Raw genomic sequence first — 17636 nt, 5'->3', positions numbered from 1 at the left:
CTCAGAAGAAGTAGAAGCCCACATCTCCATTTTGCTCAGATGCTCTTTCTATTGATAAATTACTAAGAACATGTTAATTAAGCACCTTCTCTGTTTGAAACTCTTGAGTAACTTTCGAAGTCCATCCCAAATTCAAGGCCTGGGGTCCACACTCCTTACCCGCCAAGGGTTGGGTTTCCAGGGGAGAAGCATGTGGATGGACTCAGCTCAGGGACAGCACACTGGGAGAGCTCCGGGAGATAACAGATGGTCAGAAGTCTTCAAGTCAAAGAGAAGAGAAACAAGCTCTGATAGCATCAGGGTGGCAAGAACATCTCACTTTCTGTGGCATGGAAGCCAAGGACCTGAGATGTTAGGAAGATAAGGTCTCAGAAAGGCATGGACAGAAAGAGGGGGGAAACAGAAATAGTATAAGTGAGAAGAAACTGAGGGTGTGTGTGAAGAGCAGGACCCAGAGGGAAGCCACATCGTCCTGCACCACCACGTGGGTGGTGAAGTGCTAACCTTCGCAGCGTTTAAAAGCCTTGGTGACCAGGAGGCTGGAGCCTGAAAGGAGCTGAGAGAGCCCCTGGCTGGTGCTTCTCAAAGCCTGGTCTGCGGATCACCTCTTCAGAATCACCCGGTGGGCTGGTTAAACGTGATTCCTGGGATTTCTCTGATTTACTGACTCGGATTCTCTATGCGTTAGGTCTTAGAAGCTGAATTTTTATCTAGTTCCACAAATGATTCTGATCCTTATTGAAGTTTGAGAGCCCTTGATCTAGTCCAACCCTCTTGTTCGCTGGAAGTGAGACCTGAAGCCCAGCTGGTAAAGCAACACACCTAAGTTCACAGAGCTAATTTATGGCAAAGCTCACATACATAACTCTATTGCTCCTGACCCTCAGAGCAGTACTCTTTCCATTTCACCATGCTGGCAGCCTCTTCACTTGTTTCCCCTGCCACCTAAAGTGAAAGCCTGCACCTTTGATCCACTCCTGCATCCTGCTGGGGCTTTGCCTTTCCTGAGGATGCTCTGGTCACAGCCTCTGCCAGCTGAGGATCGGGGGAAGAAGGAAGAAAGGAAAAAGATCTAGTTCCCTTCTGAGCCTTTAATAACAGGTATTGGCAACTGAATGGAGAAGAAAACACAGTTTTAGCTGCAGGGTTATTGGGGTTTGGTTTGTAGTACTAAGAGCTAACTTACATTGAGTATTTGCTGTGTACCAGACACTGTATTAAGTCCTTTCCATGCACTAGTGCAAACCCCATGGAGCAAATAGTAATTAGCCCTATTTTGCAGATGAAGAAACTGAGGCTCACAGAGAAGTCATTTGCCCAAGGTCACATGGCTAATTATTGGCCAAATCACTCCATGTGCAACCACGATATTTGTATGGTCCAGTGCAGTGTGAACTTGTCTTCCACTTTAACTGGACAAGCCTGCAAAAGGACCCTGAGACCTTGGGAAAGAAAAGAAAGCTGGGCAGCAGGATGTGATCACTACTTGGGGTAGAGCTTCAAAACCTCTCCACTTAACATGCTGAAAATATTTCTGAAAGGCATTAGCTCGAAAGCTAGCCTTAGAAATGACAATATGGAGAGTAGGTTAAACAGTTTTTCTTTATCATTTTTAAATGGAAACTCCCGACATCAGTTTACCCTCTTTCCATTTGGCTCTTTCTCTTGGAAGCAGTGTGTCTTTAGGATTTTTGTTACTTCGGGGATTTGTTTATGTTCGGTTCCAAGTGAGCCCCTGGTGTGACTGTAGGCGTTAGTGGTCCATAGCAAGTAGCAGCCGTCGTCTCTTCTGATATCACAGCACATGACTCTGTCATAATTACCTCCCTCCATTCATTTTCTGGAGTGTCCCCCAGGGATAGAAAAAGAAATCAAAGCAGATCACTGCCTCAGAGAAGGGACAAGTGTTTCCTGAGCCGTGTGGACAGCATGTCACAGTACCCTCCTCTAGGTTTACCTCCTACCCAGACCTTGGCTTCATCCTTAGAGGAAGTCAGGTAGCCTTTTGAACAACTCACTTAGTAGGACTCCCAAACAAAATAAGATGGGCACATTTTCATAGGAGAGAAAGTGCTCAGCTTCATACTAGCAGGACTTGGTGTCTGGTAGCTGAAGGTGGGGGGCAACTATAATTTAATTCTGGACATTCCATAAATTACCAGAGTTAGGGATATTTTGGGGTGAAAACTGAGAATGTGTGACCCTCTGGCCATCTTCCTTCTCTTTCAAATCTCAAGCTTTAGATAGAGGCTGGTTGGGGCTGTGAGGCTGTAAAATGCTCTTATTAACTCGTAATGGAGGGAGTGCTTGGAGGTGACAGCAAGTGGTGAAAGGAGGAGGGGGAGAAGGCAGCCTCTGCAAAGCTCTTGAGGAGCGTGGATCTCTGCAGGAGCCCTGGAAATGCTGGATGAAAACTGCCTTTCTGTGTACGAGCTGCTTCCTTGCTTCCCAAATACCGTGTCTGCGGTAACTACAAACTATTTTGTATGCTGCATTAGTGACGCCGCCTTAGTGGGCACATGATTACTACTGAAATAACGCTGGTGTGATGTTCAAGTCCAGTGTCCTTTTTAATTATTAAACCAAGGCTGCTGAATGAGTCATTGCACATAGCAGATTTGCCTCCCGAGGTTCTATTTCAAGTGACTCGTACCTTAGCGCGTTCCACTAACACCTGAGTCGGTTCTTAGCCACCTACCCCATCTGCAAAGCCTTTGCAGAACAAACAATATTCCCCAACCTCCAAACACACACAGACTGCATAAAAAACTAAAACCCACAAAAAACTTTATAGTAAGCTCATCAGTAAACCCAAGATCTGAAAATGCCCCGTTCCCCTCCGCCAGTCCCCAACTTACCAAGTGGTAGAGCGATGAAGAAGGGTAGCCAACACAAGATGAACATACCGACTACAATGCCCAAGGTCTTGGCTGCTTTCTTTTCCCGGGAGAACTTAAAAAGTTTGACAGCTATGGAACTCCTGGGGTTGTGGCCCTTGGCCTTGGTACTGCTGAGGGTGTCCTCGTGAAAGTTCTTGGAGTGGATCCTCAAGGTCAGCTCCTTGGAGTTGGACATCTCCTTCATGACTCCAGCCTCCAGGTTCTTGGTGGTCCTCTTGGCAACGATGTAGACCCGGCAGTACATGACCAGAATGACCGCCAGAGGGATGTAGAAGGAGCCCAGGGAGGAGAAGAGGGCATAGAAGGGTTCTTCAGTGACCCCACATTCCTTGTCATCATTGGGCGCCGGTTCCTTCCACCCAAGAAGAGGCCCAATGGAGATGACCGTGGACAAGACCCAGACGCTGAGGAGCGCCAAGATGGCCTTCCTCCTGGTGACCAGCGAGGGGTACTGCAGAGAGTAGCGCACCCCGATGTAGCGGTCGATGGAGATGGCACACAGGCTCAAAATGGAGGCTGTGCAGCACAGGACATCCACGGCGGCCCAGATGTCACAGAAGATACGGCCCAGCACCCAATAGCCGAGCACCTCCAGGGCCGCGGAGAAGGGCAGCACGGTGAAGCTTAGCAGCAGGTCGGCAATGGCCAGGTTGACGATGAAGTAGTTGGTGGGCGTCCTTAGGTGACGGTTGCAGGCCACAGACAAGATGACTAGGATGTTGCCCACGATGGCAAAGAGGATGAAGGCGCCCAGCACCAGGCCCACGGAGATGGCCCTGGTGATGTCCAGCTGGGGCAGTGTGGAGTTGCTCGAGGTCTGGTTGGGGCCAGTGAAGTTGGCATTTTTCAACTCTCCCCAGTGGGCAGGTGCTGATGTGTTGTGGCCGGTGTCCAGATCGGGATTCATTTTAGAGTCCGCCCTCCATAGCCAGAGGGGTGACAGGGCTGGGAAGGGCTGGCGAAGGCACCTCAGCTGCCCTGAAACTTTGCTTCCCCCGTGGTCTTCTTCCCAGAGGCGCCCTCCTGGCGAGAAGTCATCTCCCCCGGGCAGCCCAGCCCGGCAGCACGTCTCCTGCCTGCACCGAGCCGCTCGCTCGCCTGTCAGAGGGAGGAGGAGGAGAGAGGGGACGAGGCGGCAGCTCCAAGTTTAACGGTCCACGTCAGGCGCGCCGGGCCGGGCTCGCGGGGAGCGGCGGGGAGGAGCGGGCAGCGGGGCAGGGGGCACCCGGCTCTGCCCGGCCCGCGGCGGGTCTGCGGACAGCGGCGCCTCCGCCCAGCTAGCGCCGAGGAGGGTCTGCTTTCAATGAGCCGCCTCTGGGCTGACTGCACGGCGGTGACATCAGGCGGGGGAGCCCGGCGCCCTGACTCCGCGCGGCACTAGGGGGCAATGCGGGTCCAGCGAAGGCGCCCGCAGCCCCGACGCCACCACCCTGCTCAGCCCGGAGGCGGGCCGCGCCCCCGTCTCCCCCAGGGCAGGCCAGTAGGGGGAGGGGAAAAGGTGGGGGGAGCGGGGGTGGGGGTGGAGATAGAGCGACCTGAGCGTGGGGATCCCCCTGTCCCCCACCCCCAGGTAGCCCACTGGTATTCTTTTCCCCCCTATTCACTCCGCAGTTTAAAAAGTGGGCTGGGGGTGCTTGCCTTTAGTGAGGGGCGTCTGGAGTCAGCACTCAGATATAGGGGGCTCTGCAACTTGCGTGGCACCTAAAAGAGGAAGAATTCCAAAGTTAGTCAAATGGGAGGGACTTGAGTCAGATTGAGACCAACTCCCATCCTTCCCTCCCTGTGAAACCTCTCTGGTCTCATAAGAAAACTCGGAAGCTTCTTGTGATTCATTCATTCACTCACTCATTCATTCAACAAATTGTTAACTGGGAACCCCCTGTCGGCCCTGGGTTCTGTTCTAGGCGCTGTGGGTAGAGTAACTGAAGCAAGCAGACAAAGACCCCTGTCCTTGGGGAACTTCCATTCTAGTGGGAGGAGACAAACAAGTAGGCAAATTCTGAGGTGCACCCTATGCTGACAGGTGTAGCAGAGAAAATAAAGCAAGATTGGGGAAATGGAACGCTGTGGGGCGCATGTGGAATTTTATAGGGGTGCTCGGGATTTTCCTGAAGTGATATTTGAGCCAAGACCTGAAAGAAATGAGGAACAAACTGTGGGCTATCTGGGGGTGGGAATGGGGTAAGAGACCTCCAGGCAAATGGGGAGGGGACTTGGGGAATCCAGATTATTTGTTGAATTTTTTTCCCCTTTCCGCCTGATATCCATGTTGGACATTCAGCTATAGGGACACACTTCCCAAGGTGGGTGAATGGTACTTAGGAAAGAGGGTATGGCCAAGGATGCCGAGGGAGAGTCTTATGTTAGTTAACATTTATCCATATGTCCCAGTCCCAGACAGCGTGCTAAGTACTTGTCGCATCTTCTCACGACCCTAAGAAAGAAGGACTATTCTCATAATCATTTTCATTTAAATGGATGGGACACCAAGGTGCAGTGAAATTTAACTCTGCGTAAATCCACATGGCCATCAAGGAGAGAATTTGAGAGTTGAACCCAACTGTGGGTCTATCCAAAGTTGAGGACTTACCTGTTATGTCACACTTTTCCCCCAGAAGCAAAGAAGGGGGTGAATTCTCACCCCCAGCTTTATTGAGATATAACTGACATATAACATTATGTAAGTTGATTTGAGACACTTATATATTGCAAAATGATTACCATCATAGTGTTAGCTAATACTGCCAACATGTCACGTAATTACCATTTCTTTTTTTGTGGTGAAAACATTTAAGATCTACTCTCTTGGCAACTTTCAAGTATATGATATAGTATTATTAACTACGAACACCATGCTGCACATTAGATCCCCAGAACTTATTCATCTTATAACTGGAAGTTTTCACCATTTGACCAACATTTCCCCACTCCAGCCCCTCCCCACCCAACCCCTGGTAACCACCACTTAACTAACTCTGTTTCTATGAGGCTTTTTTTTTTTTCTTTTAGATTCACATATAGGTGATATCATGGAGTATTTGTCTTTCTCTGTCTGACTTATTTCACTTAGCATAATGCCCTCAAGTCTTATCTATGTTGCTGCAAATGGTGGGATTTCTTTCTTTGTCTTGGCTGAATAATACTCCATTGTGTGTGTGTATGTATGTATATGTGTGTGTGTGTGTGTGTGTGTGTGTGTGTATATATATATATATATGCCACATCTTCTTTATCCATCCATCAGCTGATGGACATTTAAGTTGTTTCCATGTCTTGGCTCTTGTGAATAATGCTGCAGAGAACATGGGAGTGCAAATGAAACCCTATTTTCATTTGCTTTGGATATATACCCAGAAGTGGGATTGCTAGATCATATGGTAGTTCTATTTTTAATTTTTTGGGGAACCTCCTTACTGTTTTCCATAGTGACTGTGCCAATTTACATTTGAGGTAGGGGTGGATTGATTGTTATAGATGGAGCTGTCTTCCAAGTGGTCAGTTTTGGGACCTGAGCTACTAGTGCTGGGAGGGAACTCACATTTATTGAGTTTCCACTGATAGCCAAGCATTTACTCATTTTCTTTTATTCTTCACAACAACCTTTAACAGAAGCATACAATTCTCCATTGACAGTTGAGAAAACCATGGTTCAGAGGGAGTTAGTATATTCCTCAGGTTGTATGGCTAGTAGACATGCGGCAGAGCAATGGGTAGCGACAGCTGGAGACTGAAAAGTAAAGCCTGGGGACTTCCCTGGCAATCCAGTGGTTAAGACTCCGTGCTCCCTATGCAGGGGGCGCGGGTTCAATCCCTGGTCCGGGAACTAAGATCCCAGATGCTACACAGCAAAAAAAAAAAAAAAAAAAAAAAAAAAGAAAGTAAAGCCTGATGCCTTCTTTTACTCTCGTCCAGAATCCTGCATCTAGGGCTTCCTACTTCCCGCCCTTGATAATCACTGTAGCCTGGTATTCAGGGGTGGGGAACCAGGATGCCATTCAGGGTGATTTACATTTAAGTTCTCCATCCTAAAGGTAGGTCCCTAACCATATATATATATATTTGGAGGTGGTAGGATATCATACACCTATCTAGGGATTTAATCTCTCCCATCAAAATTTACAGACCCTCAAATGCACAAAATACACAATTTCAAGGAGTTCCCTGAGATTAAGGAATCTGTGATAGAGATAGCCCTGAAAACAGACTTTTTCTATTTCAATTAAACTGGCTTAAGTTGTATATGAAGATTTTAAAATAAGAGATTCACTGATTTAGCTCTTCAAGAGCTAGCAGAACTCTTGCTTGCCCATCTTCCCATTTTGGAGGTGGTCTAGGAGGCAGAGAAAGTTGGTAAACTCCCACAGCTAGTCAGGTGCAGAGCTGGTTCTCAAACTCCATTTCCCTGCCCCACCGAGCGGTGCACCTTCCTCTGCCTCGGACAGAAGCCACACACAGCGGCTACTCATGACTTATACAGCAGAGTGTGAGACAGGGACAACTTGGGCAGGCCTCTGCCAGGGGTCCTTATGAAGAGGAGAGATTGTCCTTGGTCGTGGGTGGCTCATGTACTGATCTGTCTGGAGATAGGGCCTGGGCCAGATGATCTTTCGAGGTCTTCTAGTTCCAGGTGGTCAGCTTCCTTTGCTGGATAAAGAGGCCTCTGAAGGCAACCACGCTGCCCCTTCTCTGATGCACTGTCCACAGCGGTGGTGGGAGTGGGGTTTCATACACTCAGCTCCCACCATCCTCATGTATCTTTAAGTCTAGGATGATGGTGCTTCTCTTGAACTGGTTTACTCCCAAGGGGGAGTGGGAGGAGGAACAGAATGCCAGCAGGTTGGCAGAAAGGTGGTGATCAGCACAAAGACAGGGATGTAGGAGGGAAAGAGTGGGGCAGAATGAAGAGCAAGTTTTGAGTCCACATTTTGATTGTGGTGGCCCATTTCCCACTTCCCTGGGCATTAATTTCACCAGCTCTTGAACAGCCAGCAACACACCATTGAATTTACAGAGGCTGTGTCTACATAATCACAGTAACCAGCTGCAGTGTGAAAACTTAGCCTATCCGACATTTTTCTATAGTGGCAAAAGGCCAGGAAAAAAAAGAGCAAGTCTGAGATACAGATGTGGTTTATATTTGTTACAAAAGAGGACAGTTTGTTACCTAAATGAGAACTTATGTCTTGATTCAGGTGTCAGGATGTGGAAGGGATTATTGAGCCAGATCGAGGGGTTCAAAATGCTTGTAGATTTCAGATATGTTGTCATTTAGCAGCATCTTTCACGAAAGCAAAACAAACATCCCATCATAAGGCAAACAGGTATCAGCCTTAACAGGAGCCACGTACCAGGACCCCACCAAGCACCTTGCTCATGGTCCTTTCCCTGATGCTCCTTTCGTCCCTTCACTGGAGATGCCTTTTAACCCCTCTGGCTGATATTTGACCCAGAGAAATGAACATTTGTTTAGGTGTCATGATGATACAGACGATATTTCATTTTCTTGGTACTCCCTGGGGCAAAGCCAAGCACAGAGCTCTGACTCACTCGAGGCTCAGGGAAGAAGAACCTTTTCATTATCCATCTGATTACATTAGAAACCTCTGATGTTGCAAACTCCCATTTCTGTGAGCCCTCTAGGAGAAGCTGCCACTGAGTTTGACCTGTGGGGAGACCAAGGCTGTGGGAGATTCAGAGATCTGTTTAGAGGACCTGTGGGAGGAGATCTGTCATCTGTGATCATGCAGTTTTGCATGGTATTCCCTCTCTAGCTCTCTCCAGTTTTCAATTCAACCAGCCGCATACAGGAGCATCTACTCTGTGTAAGGGACCATGCTAGGTACTGCGGGCGAATCAAAGGTGAATTAAATCAAGCAAACAATAACCTAGCACTGAGCTAGGTGCCATGGGAGATGATGATGATGGTAAAGTGCCCTTCAGAGAGTACCTACTATGTGGCAGGCACTGTTTTAGGTACTCTATGTGCACTTACTTAAACCTTTACAACAATGCAAGGTAGGAATTATCCCCATTTTACATATGAGGAAACTGAGGTTCAGAGAGGTTCTTTGACATGGCCAAGCCCATTCAATGAGTAAGCAGCACTGGTATTCAAAGCATTATTGTCTGGCTCCAAAGCTTGTATCCTTCTCTCTGCACCAGACTGAGATTAAAAAAAAAAAAAAAAAGGCAGCAGAAGGTTCAATGTTAGCCCTGAAATTACAGTAGAAGGAAATCACAGTAGAAGACAGAATGTGATCAGGTTCCCGAGCGAGGCAGAGGTCAGGGAAGGGACGGCACGGCAGAGCTGTCTGGGTGAGAAGGTTCTGCAGAGGAGCTCCTTGGGTCAGGCTTTCTTGCCTCCCAGGCCAGCACTCAGTCTGCTGAAGATTTGAGAGCCAACTTGGAGTCTAATCCTGCTTCCCTTATTTAATAGCTGCTAATGTGAACTTGGGCAGGATAGTAAAGTGACTAAGAGTCTGAACACTGGCATCAAACAGACCTGGGTTTATGTCCCACCTCCACTCATTTATTAGCTGTGTGTCCTTGGGCAAGTCACTTAACCACTCTGAGCTATGGTTTCCTCATCTGTGAAATGAAGACCATAACAGTGCCTACCTCAGAGGGCTGAGGTGATGATTACATGTGATAATGTGTATAAAGTGCCTAGCACAGAGTAATAGTGAAAATATCAGCACTTAATAATGTGAGTTATTAAATGCTTACCACAATGCAAGCATTGTGCCCCAAATGCCTTATGTACATTTTCTGACTTAATACTGTTAATAATATTATGAGGCGGATGCTATCACTACTGACATTGTATAGATGAGCAAACTGAGTCTCAGAGTGGTTGCCCAAGGCCACAGGGCTGGCAGGTGGCACAGCCGAAACACAGAGTACCCAGCAAATGAGACTAAAAATGGAAAAAGAATTGGAGGTATGAGGCGTCTGCTTCATGAGGTACACTAGGGTCTCCTGGGACCTGAAGGAGGATTTTTGCCCCTGCTGCAGCCCAGATGGGAGAGAGGAGAAGTACCCTTTCTTCTGAGCGGAGGACACTGGCTGCACTAGAGGCATTTCCTCTAAAGGCAGCAGGTCAGAAGCTCCCAGGAGGGAGGGATTTCAGGTCCCTCTGGGCAAACTTGCTTTTCTCTCTGGTAATTATAATTTGTCAATCTTTGGTGAGCAAGGATTCCCCCAGCCCCGAAATTCTAGATGCACTGCAGGTCTCGGTAAGTGAGAGAGAGCTTGGAGCAACCATGTGCAGTAGACTTGTGAAGATTAACTGCCAAGTCATCCAGGGGCTGACATCACATCACATGTTCGGGGAGAGCCTGGGAGCCCTGAATTGGGGGCTGGGGTGTGAGGGCACCAAAGCGTGGAGTGTGAAAAGCCTACTGAGTCTGGAACCAAGAATGGGTCCCTGCTTCCTTATGCCCTAGCAGCTTCTCCTGTGGGACAAGGTAAACAGGTCACCAACACCAACACGCAGTGCTGCAGAGTTGAGGGCAAAGGGGAGCGTATGCCGTTTTCTTGAAAGACTCTGGCTGTCCCTTTACCATCCATGGGCTTTGCCCATCACTTTGTCCAGAAATCTGTCGTGGGCCCCAAATTTCTCAAGAAATGGTCTTTGGGTTGCAATATGGTTTGAAGGTGGGCACGCAGCTGTGTTTGTACCATGCTCTTCACAAGACAGAGGTAGTTGTTCATGTTGCCGATGGAGATTTTGCTGGGGCTAAAGCTCTTCCAAGCTGCCTTTGTATTGCCAATGCCAGGATTTACTTTCTAAACACACTTGTTGAAACCGTCAAAGGTTAAAGCAAAACATAACAAAACAAAAGTTATGGCAATAGGCTCCGTACAGCTGACTTTTCAAGGCACTGGGCCCTCTGGGCTCCACTGCTACAATCAGGACCCAGACTTCTGAAATATCAGACTCAGAAGGACCCTGCAGATGATCTGGTCCAGGGTCAGCAAACTATAATCCCATGGAACAAATCCAGCCTTGTGCCTGTTTTGTAAATAAAGTTTTATTGGAACACAGCCACGCCCATTCGCTTGGGTATTGTCTTCGGGTACTTTCATGGTACCATGGCAGAGTTGTGGAGCTGCAACAGAGACAGTCTTGTAAAGCCTAAAATATTTGTTCTCTGAACCTTTACAGAATATGTTTGTTGCATGTTCTATAAACATTGTTGCATCAAATGTTTATCTAGTCTAACTCTCTTATTTTACATGTAGGGACACAAAGGCCCAGAAAGGGGAAGGGATTTACCTAAGGCAGAACCAGGGTCCATAGCCTGGAGATTTGACTCTGCTCCCATGGCTCTTTTTTTTTTGCCACTGCTGTTATCAATTTCTGCAGCCTGGCATGGAGTCTGAGTTTGAATCCTAGCTTTGGCTGACCAGATGTGTGACCTTGGGCAAGCTACGTAACTCTTTCAGCCTCCATTTTTTCATCTGAGACCTGGACATAATGCTTTCTATTTCTTGAGATAATGTACAACAACATAGGCGGTTGCAAGAATTAAAGGAACTGTAGTCTATAATGCTTAGGCTGGGACCTGGCTCATAAACAACACTCAGCCAAAAGTAGCACTATTATTATACTGATGTTTTCTGTAATTTTATATGTATTAATCTTATTCCCTTCCCCTCCAAATTTCATAAGAAAAAGTGATATCCCTTCCCAGTGGTTCTTTAACTTTTTGGGTCCTAGACCTTATTAAGAATCTACTGAAAGCGGTGGAAATTTTGCTTTACTCCACACTTTTTCTGAATTCCTTATAAGGGCTTCTTCAGTGCCAAGTTCTTGGCAGGGCCCCTTGATCAATTGATCTCCACCCTGTTACTTCTTATTTTTGTTTGCTGAGCCTCTCTCCTGCTAACTCTATCTTGGTGTAACCTCTTCCACTCTTGGGCAACAGAACTAATGCAGTGTTTTACCATTCATCATGGAGCAGAACTTGCACTGAATGAAGTAAATGGATGCTGGCCTTTCTCATCCTCCCAGAGTTCAAGGTCTAAGATGAATAACGGGAATGTGCGTCTGAGGATGCAGAGAGAATTGTGCCTGACACTGAACAGTGATGTGAGTTAAATAAGGAAACACATAAATACATGACATAGGTCTCATGTTTCTCCAATCTTCCTCTTCCTCTTTTGGGTTCTTTGAACCAATTACTTGTGGTGGCCACCAAGTTCAGAAAGGTCTAAAGGAAGTGGTGGGAACCTTTTTCCTTGGGGGCATCTAAAAATTGTATCTGGACAAAGTGTTAGAGTCCAGCTTTGGAGAGGACAGACTGGGCCCCTGGGGAGCAAGGCAAGGAATGATGTCATAGAGTGATGTCTGCCTTCTCTGGCAGGCGTGACAGGGTAGGACCCTGGGATGGGGGTGGGCATGCTTGGGAAATGTGTGTGACATCACTTCAGGCCCCGGGGCATGGCAAAGGAGGGAGGAGTGTGAGAAAGAGGTAGTTTTCTTTGCCCATCTCTATTGTGTCCTGAGGGATGCTGGGACAGGAAATGCCCAGCGTTTCTCTACTGTTTACTGGACGCCAGACTGACGAATTTGGAAGGTTGCCTTGGGAGTCGTGAAAAGATGAAGGGAGAAGGAGGAGGAGCCTTGGTTTTCTACCTCTGTGGGACTGCCCTGGTAAGTGCTTGGGGGTAAGGTATGTGGAAGATTTTGTGGAAACTTCTAGATAGGAGCACCTGGGATAATCACAGTTAGATGCATGGTGTGAATTACAAATTCTTGGAAGGGCTTCCAAGTATCTCCCCAATCCTTTGGAGTGCTATCCATTTAGATGTAAGCCTTGCCCTCTTCCGAATCACCTATGTTAATTAACTATGAGTGCAGTTATGCAGCAAGCATGTGTCAAGCTAATTCACAGGCATCATCTCATTTAACCCTCCAAACAGCACTTTTGTGGAAGACACTATTGGCTCCAATTTACAGGTGAGGAAACAGGATAAGAGTGATTAATTAACTTGCTCAAGATTATTCAGAGATGGGATTAGAACAGAAGTGGTTTGACTCAAAGTTGATACTTTTCACCTCTCAGATAACCCAAGTTTGGCTGCAGGCTGACCTCACTGATAAAATGACAGAAATTTCTGGGCACCTCAGCAGGCCAGAGACATGGGTCAGAAAGGCAGAAGTTAATTTGGTCTGTGTACTAATCGCACAATGCAAACACGGCCTGTCTCTGGGCTGGATCTGAGGATTGCATCTCTCCTCCTAACCCCTCCCTGGGAACCTCAAATGAGATCAAGGGCTTGTATCAGGCTTGAGCCTTAATTCTTCCAAGAAGAAGGGGAAGAGACCTGATCTAACAATTGCCTTTAAGGACTGCAAAGGTTATTGACCGCATGATGGCAATCAACTGTTGTCTATCTCAGAGAGACAGAGAGAGAGAGAGAGAGAGAGAGAGAGAGAGAGCAGATATAGCCTCCAAATACAGCATGAGAGATATCAGTTAGACCTAAGGAAATAGCTTATTAAGCATCAGATCAAATTCTAGTTGCTGCTACTTCCTAGCTTTGTGAGTTTGTGACTTTACTTCATTTATTTAAGCTTCTGTCTGTTTATTTGTAAAATGGGGATTTAGTATTTTCTCCATCAAGTTATTATGAGGATTAAATGAAACTTTGCCTGGCACCTAGAAAGCTCTCAGTAAGTATTAGTTATTGTTGATGTTTTGCATAGTCTTAACATACAACATATTTCTCAGTAACTGGAGTATTCAGGTACAGATTTTCCTAGTTGATCTCTCAATGATACTTTCAACCCTTTACTTGCCAGTTGATATAACTGATTTCTTTCTTTCTTTTTTTTTTTTCCTTATAAATACCACTGAACAAACAGTGGCTAGAAAAATAACAAAAATATAAAGAACACTAACTAACATTTGTTGAGAGCTTACTGTGTGCTAGGCTGGTGTTATGTGCTTTACATGCACTACCTCATTTTAATACAAGAATTCTATCAGGTAGGCAGAAATAATATACCTGGCCTTTGAGAAGCAACCTGTGAGATTGGCTCTACCACACCTAGAGACCCCAGGACTTGCTGGAAATATTTCTTCACACAGAGAACTCAAAGTGAGGTTGGAGACCAAGCCAGTATGGCTACTGGTAGCCTTGGGCAGTAGGCCCTGTGAGTTTGCTGTGCAGAGGGAAAGGGAAATGGCTTGGTCCAGCAGGCAAGGCAGCCGGATCTCAGCCTGTAATTCTTGGTCCCTGATACAATTAGTGTCAACAGGAATTTTCCCTGTGTAGCAAGACAAAGAGGCTCACAGACTATAAACCATCATATCAGAGGCTGACCATTTGTGCCCTAGAAAGGCACGGAAGGAAGGGGGACCCATGTGAACCTCCACTGGCCCCCGATACTGCAGAGAACCAGATCCATGAGGAGGGAAAGAAGAAAAAGAGGGAAAAGGGCAGGGAACAGACTTCATTGAATATATATTATATATTTTCAAGTAAATCCCAGGGGTGGAGTGGAAAGTGAAGGGAAAAAAAAAATTCAGCCTGGAGCTATTTTCTCTCAAGCCAAGCTGTCCCTAAAACAGTTGGACCAGCTCCAGGTATAAAAGCTCAGACCTTTGTTGTCACCTGAAAACTTTAGAATGTTTCTTTGCTCAGTCTGGAGGACTGCCCACCTCACCGCTTCTTGGTGCTGCTCCTTTGGGAACCTAGAAATTTAGAAAGAAATAGGGAGCCATTTAGCGGGCAAAAGTTTGCCTACACAGCCTGTGATGCGCAAACTTTACTGAGCATAACAGTCACCTAGAGTGAGCCTTAAAAATGTAGATTCTTGGGTCCTAGCCCCAGATATTTTGATCCAGTAGGTCTGAAGTGAGGTCCAGGAATTAATATTTTTCACAAGCAACCCAACTGATTCTACTGCAGAAGACCAGCAGATCATATTTTGAGAAACATCACTTTAGTCTATCATCCCCATTTTACAGATCATCAAATGGAGGCCCAGAAAGTACAAATGACTTAGCTAAATGTCTCACAGAGAGGGTTCTTGGAGGGTCTACGTCTTAAACTTAGATTTTCTGATTACCAGTATTGCTAGTCTTACCTCGGCTGGACCCATTAAAAGTGACTTTGACCTCCATTTGCTGTGGCTTATTCCTTGCCAGGGGCCTATGGTTCTTCACATCTCAAGTCAGGGGTCAATTCCTCAGGGAGACTTGTTTTGCCCCTCCCCACCCCAGTCTAGGTGAGGTTCCTTTCTTCTCTGCTCTCAGAAAACCACATCCCTCTCCTTCATGGCATTCCCCCTGGTTTCTGTTTACTCACTCCTCCACGTGATTATTGGATCAATATATGCCTCTCTTCCTAGACTTCATACTCAATGAGAGCAGGCACAGTGTTTCTTTTTGCTCATCCGAGGAGCTAGCACATGGTCTGATGGATTGTATGTGCTCAATAAATATTTATTAGATGAGCAATAGAATGAATGAGTGAATGAAAAGGACAGGTTGATTTCAGCCTTAACTGAACGTCAAAATAAAGAAAAATTTGTGAAACTTTTGTCCTTCGATGGGCTTTCTCTGTTTAGACTTTTTTTTTTTTGGTTCTTCTTTTTGACCCACCTTTTTGATCCCAACATCTAATCCCATCCCTAAAACCAGAGCTTCTTGCAGGCAAAATTGTGTAGAAGGAGGTTTGCTTTCTTTCATCATCTGTCTGTTTATTTCTTTAATCTTTCTATCTTTCCAGTGAATTCTGTGTTGGAAATCCATTCTCCTCTATGCAACCCTCCCTTACTTTCAATTCTAACCCTTGCCTAAGATCCCAATGCTCTCTGACAGGTGTGAGGTGGTATCTTACTGTGGTTCTGATTTTCATTTCCCTGATGATGAGTGATGCTGAGCATCTTTTCATGTGTCTGTTGGCCATTTGTATATCTTCTTTGGAAAAATATCTATTCAGGTCCTCTGCCCATTTTTATTTTATTTATTTTCTTTTATTTTTTTAACATCTTTTTTGGAGTATAATTGCTGTATAATGGTGTGTTAGTTTCTGCTGTATAACACAGTGAATCAGCTATACATAAACGTATATCCCCGTATCTCCTCCCTTTCGCGTCTCCCTCCGACCCTCCCTATCCCATCCCTCTAGGTGGTCACAAAGCACCGAGCTGATCTCCCTGTGCTCTGCGGCTGCTTCCCACTAGCTATCTATTTTACATTTGGTAGTGTATATATGTCCATGACACTCTCTCACCCTTTCACATCTCACCCCTCCCCCTCCCCATATCCTCAAGTCCATTCTCTAGTAGGTCTGTGTCTTTATTCCCGTCTTGCCAGTAGGTTCTTCATGGCCTTTTTTTTTTTTTTCTTAGATTCCATATATATGTGTTAGCATACTGTATTTGTTTTTCTCTTTCTGACTTACTTCACTCTGTATGACAGACTCTAGGTCCATCCACCTCACTACAAATAACTCAATTTCGTTTCTTTTTATGGCTGAGTAATATTCCAATGTATATATGTGCCACATCTTCTTTATCCATTCATCTGTGGCTGGACACTTAGGTTGCTTCCATGTCCTGGCTACTGTAAATAGAGCTGCAATGAACATTGTGGTACATGACTCCTTTTGAATTATGGTTTTCTCAGGGTATATGCCCAGTAGTGGGATTGCTGGGTCATACGGTAGTTCTATTTTTAGTTTTTTCAGGAACCTCCATACTGTTCTCTATAGTGGCTGTATCAATTTACATTCCCACCAACAGTGCAAGAGGGTTCCCTTTTCTCCACACCCTCTCCAGCATTTATCGTTTGTAGATTTTTTGATGATGGCCATTCGGACAGGTGTGAGGTGATACCTCATTGTAGTTTTATTAATTAATTAATTAATTTATTTTTGGCTGTGTTGCGTCTTTGTTTCTGTGTGAGGGCTTTCTCTAGTTGTGGCAAGCGGGGGCCACTCTTCATCGCGGTGCACGGGCTTCTCACTATAGTGGCCTCTCTTGTTGCGGAGCACAGGTTCCAGACGCGCAGGCTCAGTAGTTGTGGCTCCCGGGCCTAGTTGCTACGCGGCATGTGGGATCTTCCCAGACCAGGGCTCGAACCCGTGTCCCCTACATTAGCAGGCAGATTCTCAACCACTGCGCCACCAGGGAAGCCCCTGTGCAAAAGCTTTGTAAGTTTCATTGGGGTCCCATTTGTTTATTTTTGTTTTTATTTCCATTTCTCTAGGAGGTGGGTCAAAAAGGATCTTGCTGTGATTTATGTCATAGAGTGTTCTGCCTATGTTTTCCTCTAAGAGTTTTATACTGTCAGGCCTTACATTTAGGTCTTTAATCCATTTTGAGTTTATTTTTGTGTATGGTCTTAGGGAGTGTTCTAATTTCATTCTTTTACATATAGCTGCCCAGTTTTACCATCACCACTTACTGAAGAGGCTGTCTCTTCTCCATCGTATATTTTTGTCTCCTTTATCAAAAATAAGGTGACCATATGTGCGTGGGTTTATCTCTGGGCTTTCTATCCTGTTCCATTGATCTATATTTCTGTATTGTGCCAGTACCATACTTTCTTGATTACTGTAGCTTTGTAGTAGAGTCAGAAGTCAGGGAGCCTGATTCCTCCAGCTCCGTTTTTCTTTCTCAAGATTGCTTTGGCTATTTGGGGGCTTTTGTGTTTCCATACAGATTGTGAAATTTTTTGTTCTAGTTCTGTGAAAATTGCCATTGGTAGTTTGATA

The 17636-nt window shown here is 46.0% G+C and overlaps 1 protein-coding gene across 1 annotated transcript in view; it reads right to left on the bottom strand.

Annotated features, from left to right (window-relative positions):
- The window catches only part of ADRA1B (adrenoceptor alpha 1B), a 58098-nt gene extending 53962 nt beyond the window's left edge, over positions 1-4136 (bottom strand). The window contains 1 exon segment of the mRNA XM_068534574.1: positions 2859-4136. Coding sequence (XP_068390675.1) covers positions 2859-3807 — 949 coding nt within the window. The 5' untranslated portion in view covers positions 3808-4136.
- Positions 4137-17636: the final 13500 nt, after the last annotated feature.

The sequence above is a fragment of the Eschrichtius robustus genome, chromosome 2 (genome assembly GCF_028021215.1).
Source record: "Eschrichtius robustus isolate mEscRob2 chromosome 2, mEscRob2.pri, whole genome shotgun sequence".
Lineage (NCBI taxonomy): Eukaryota > Metazoa > Chordata > Mammalia > Artiodactyla > Eschrichtiidae > Eschrichtius > Eschrichtius robustus.
Note: the sequence above shows the minus strand (reverse complement) of the source record. Positions and strands in the feature narration are given on the sequence as shown.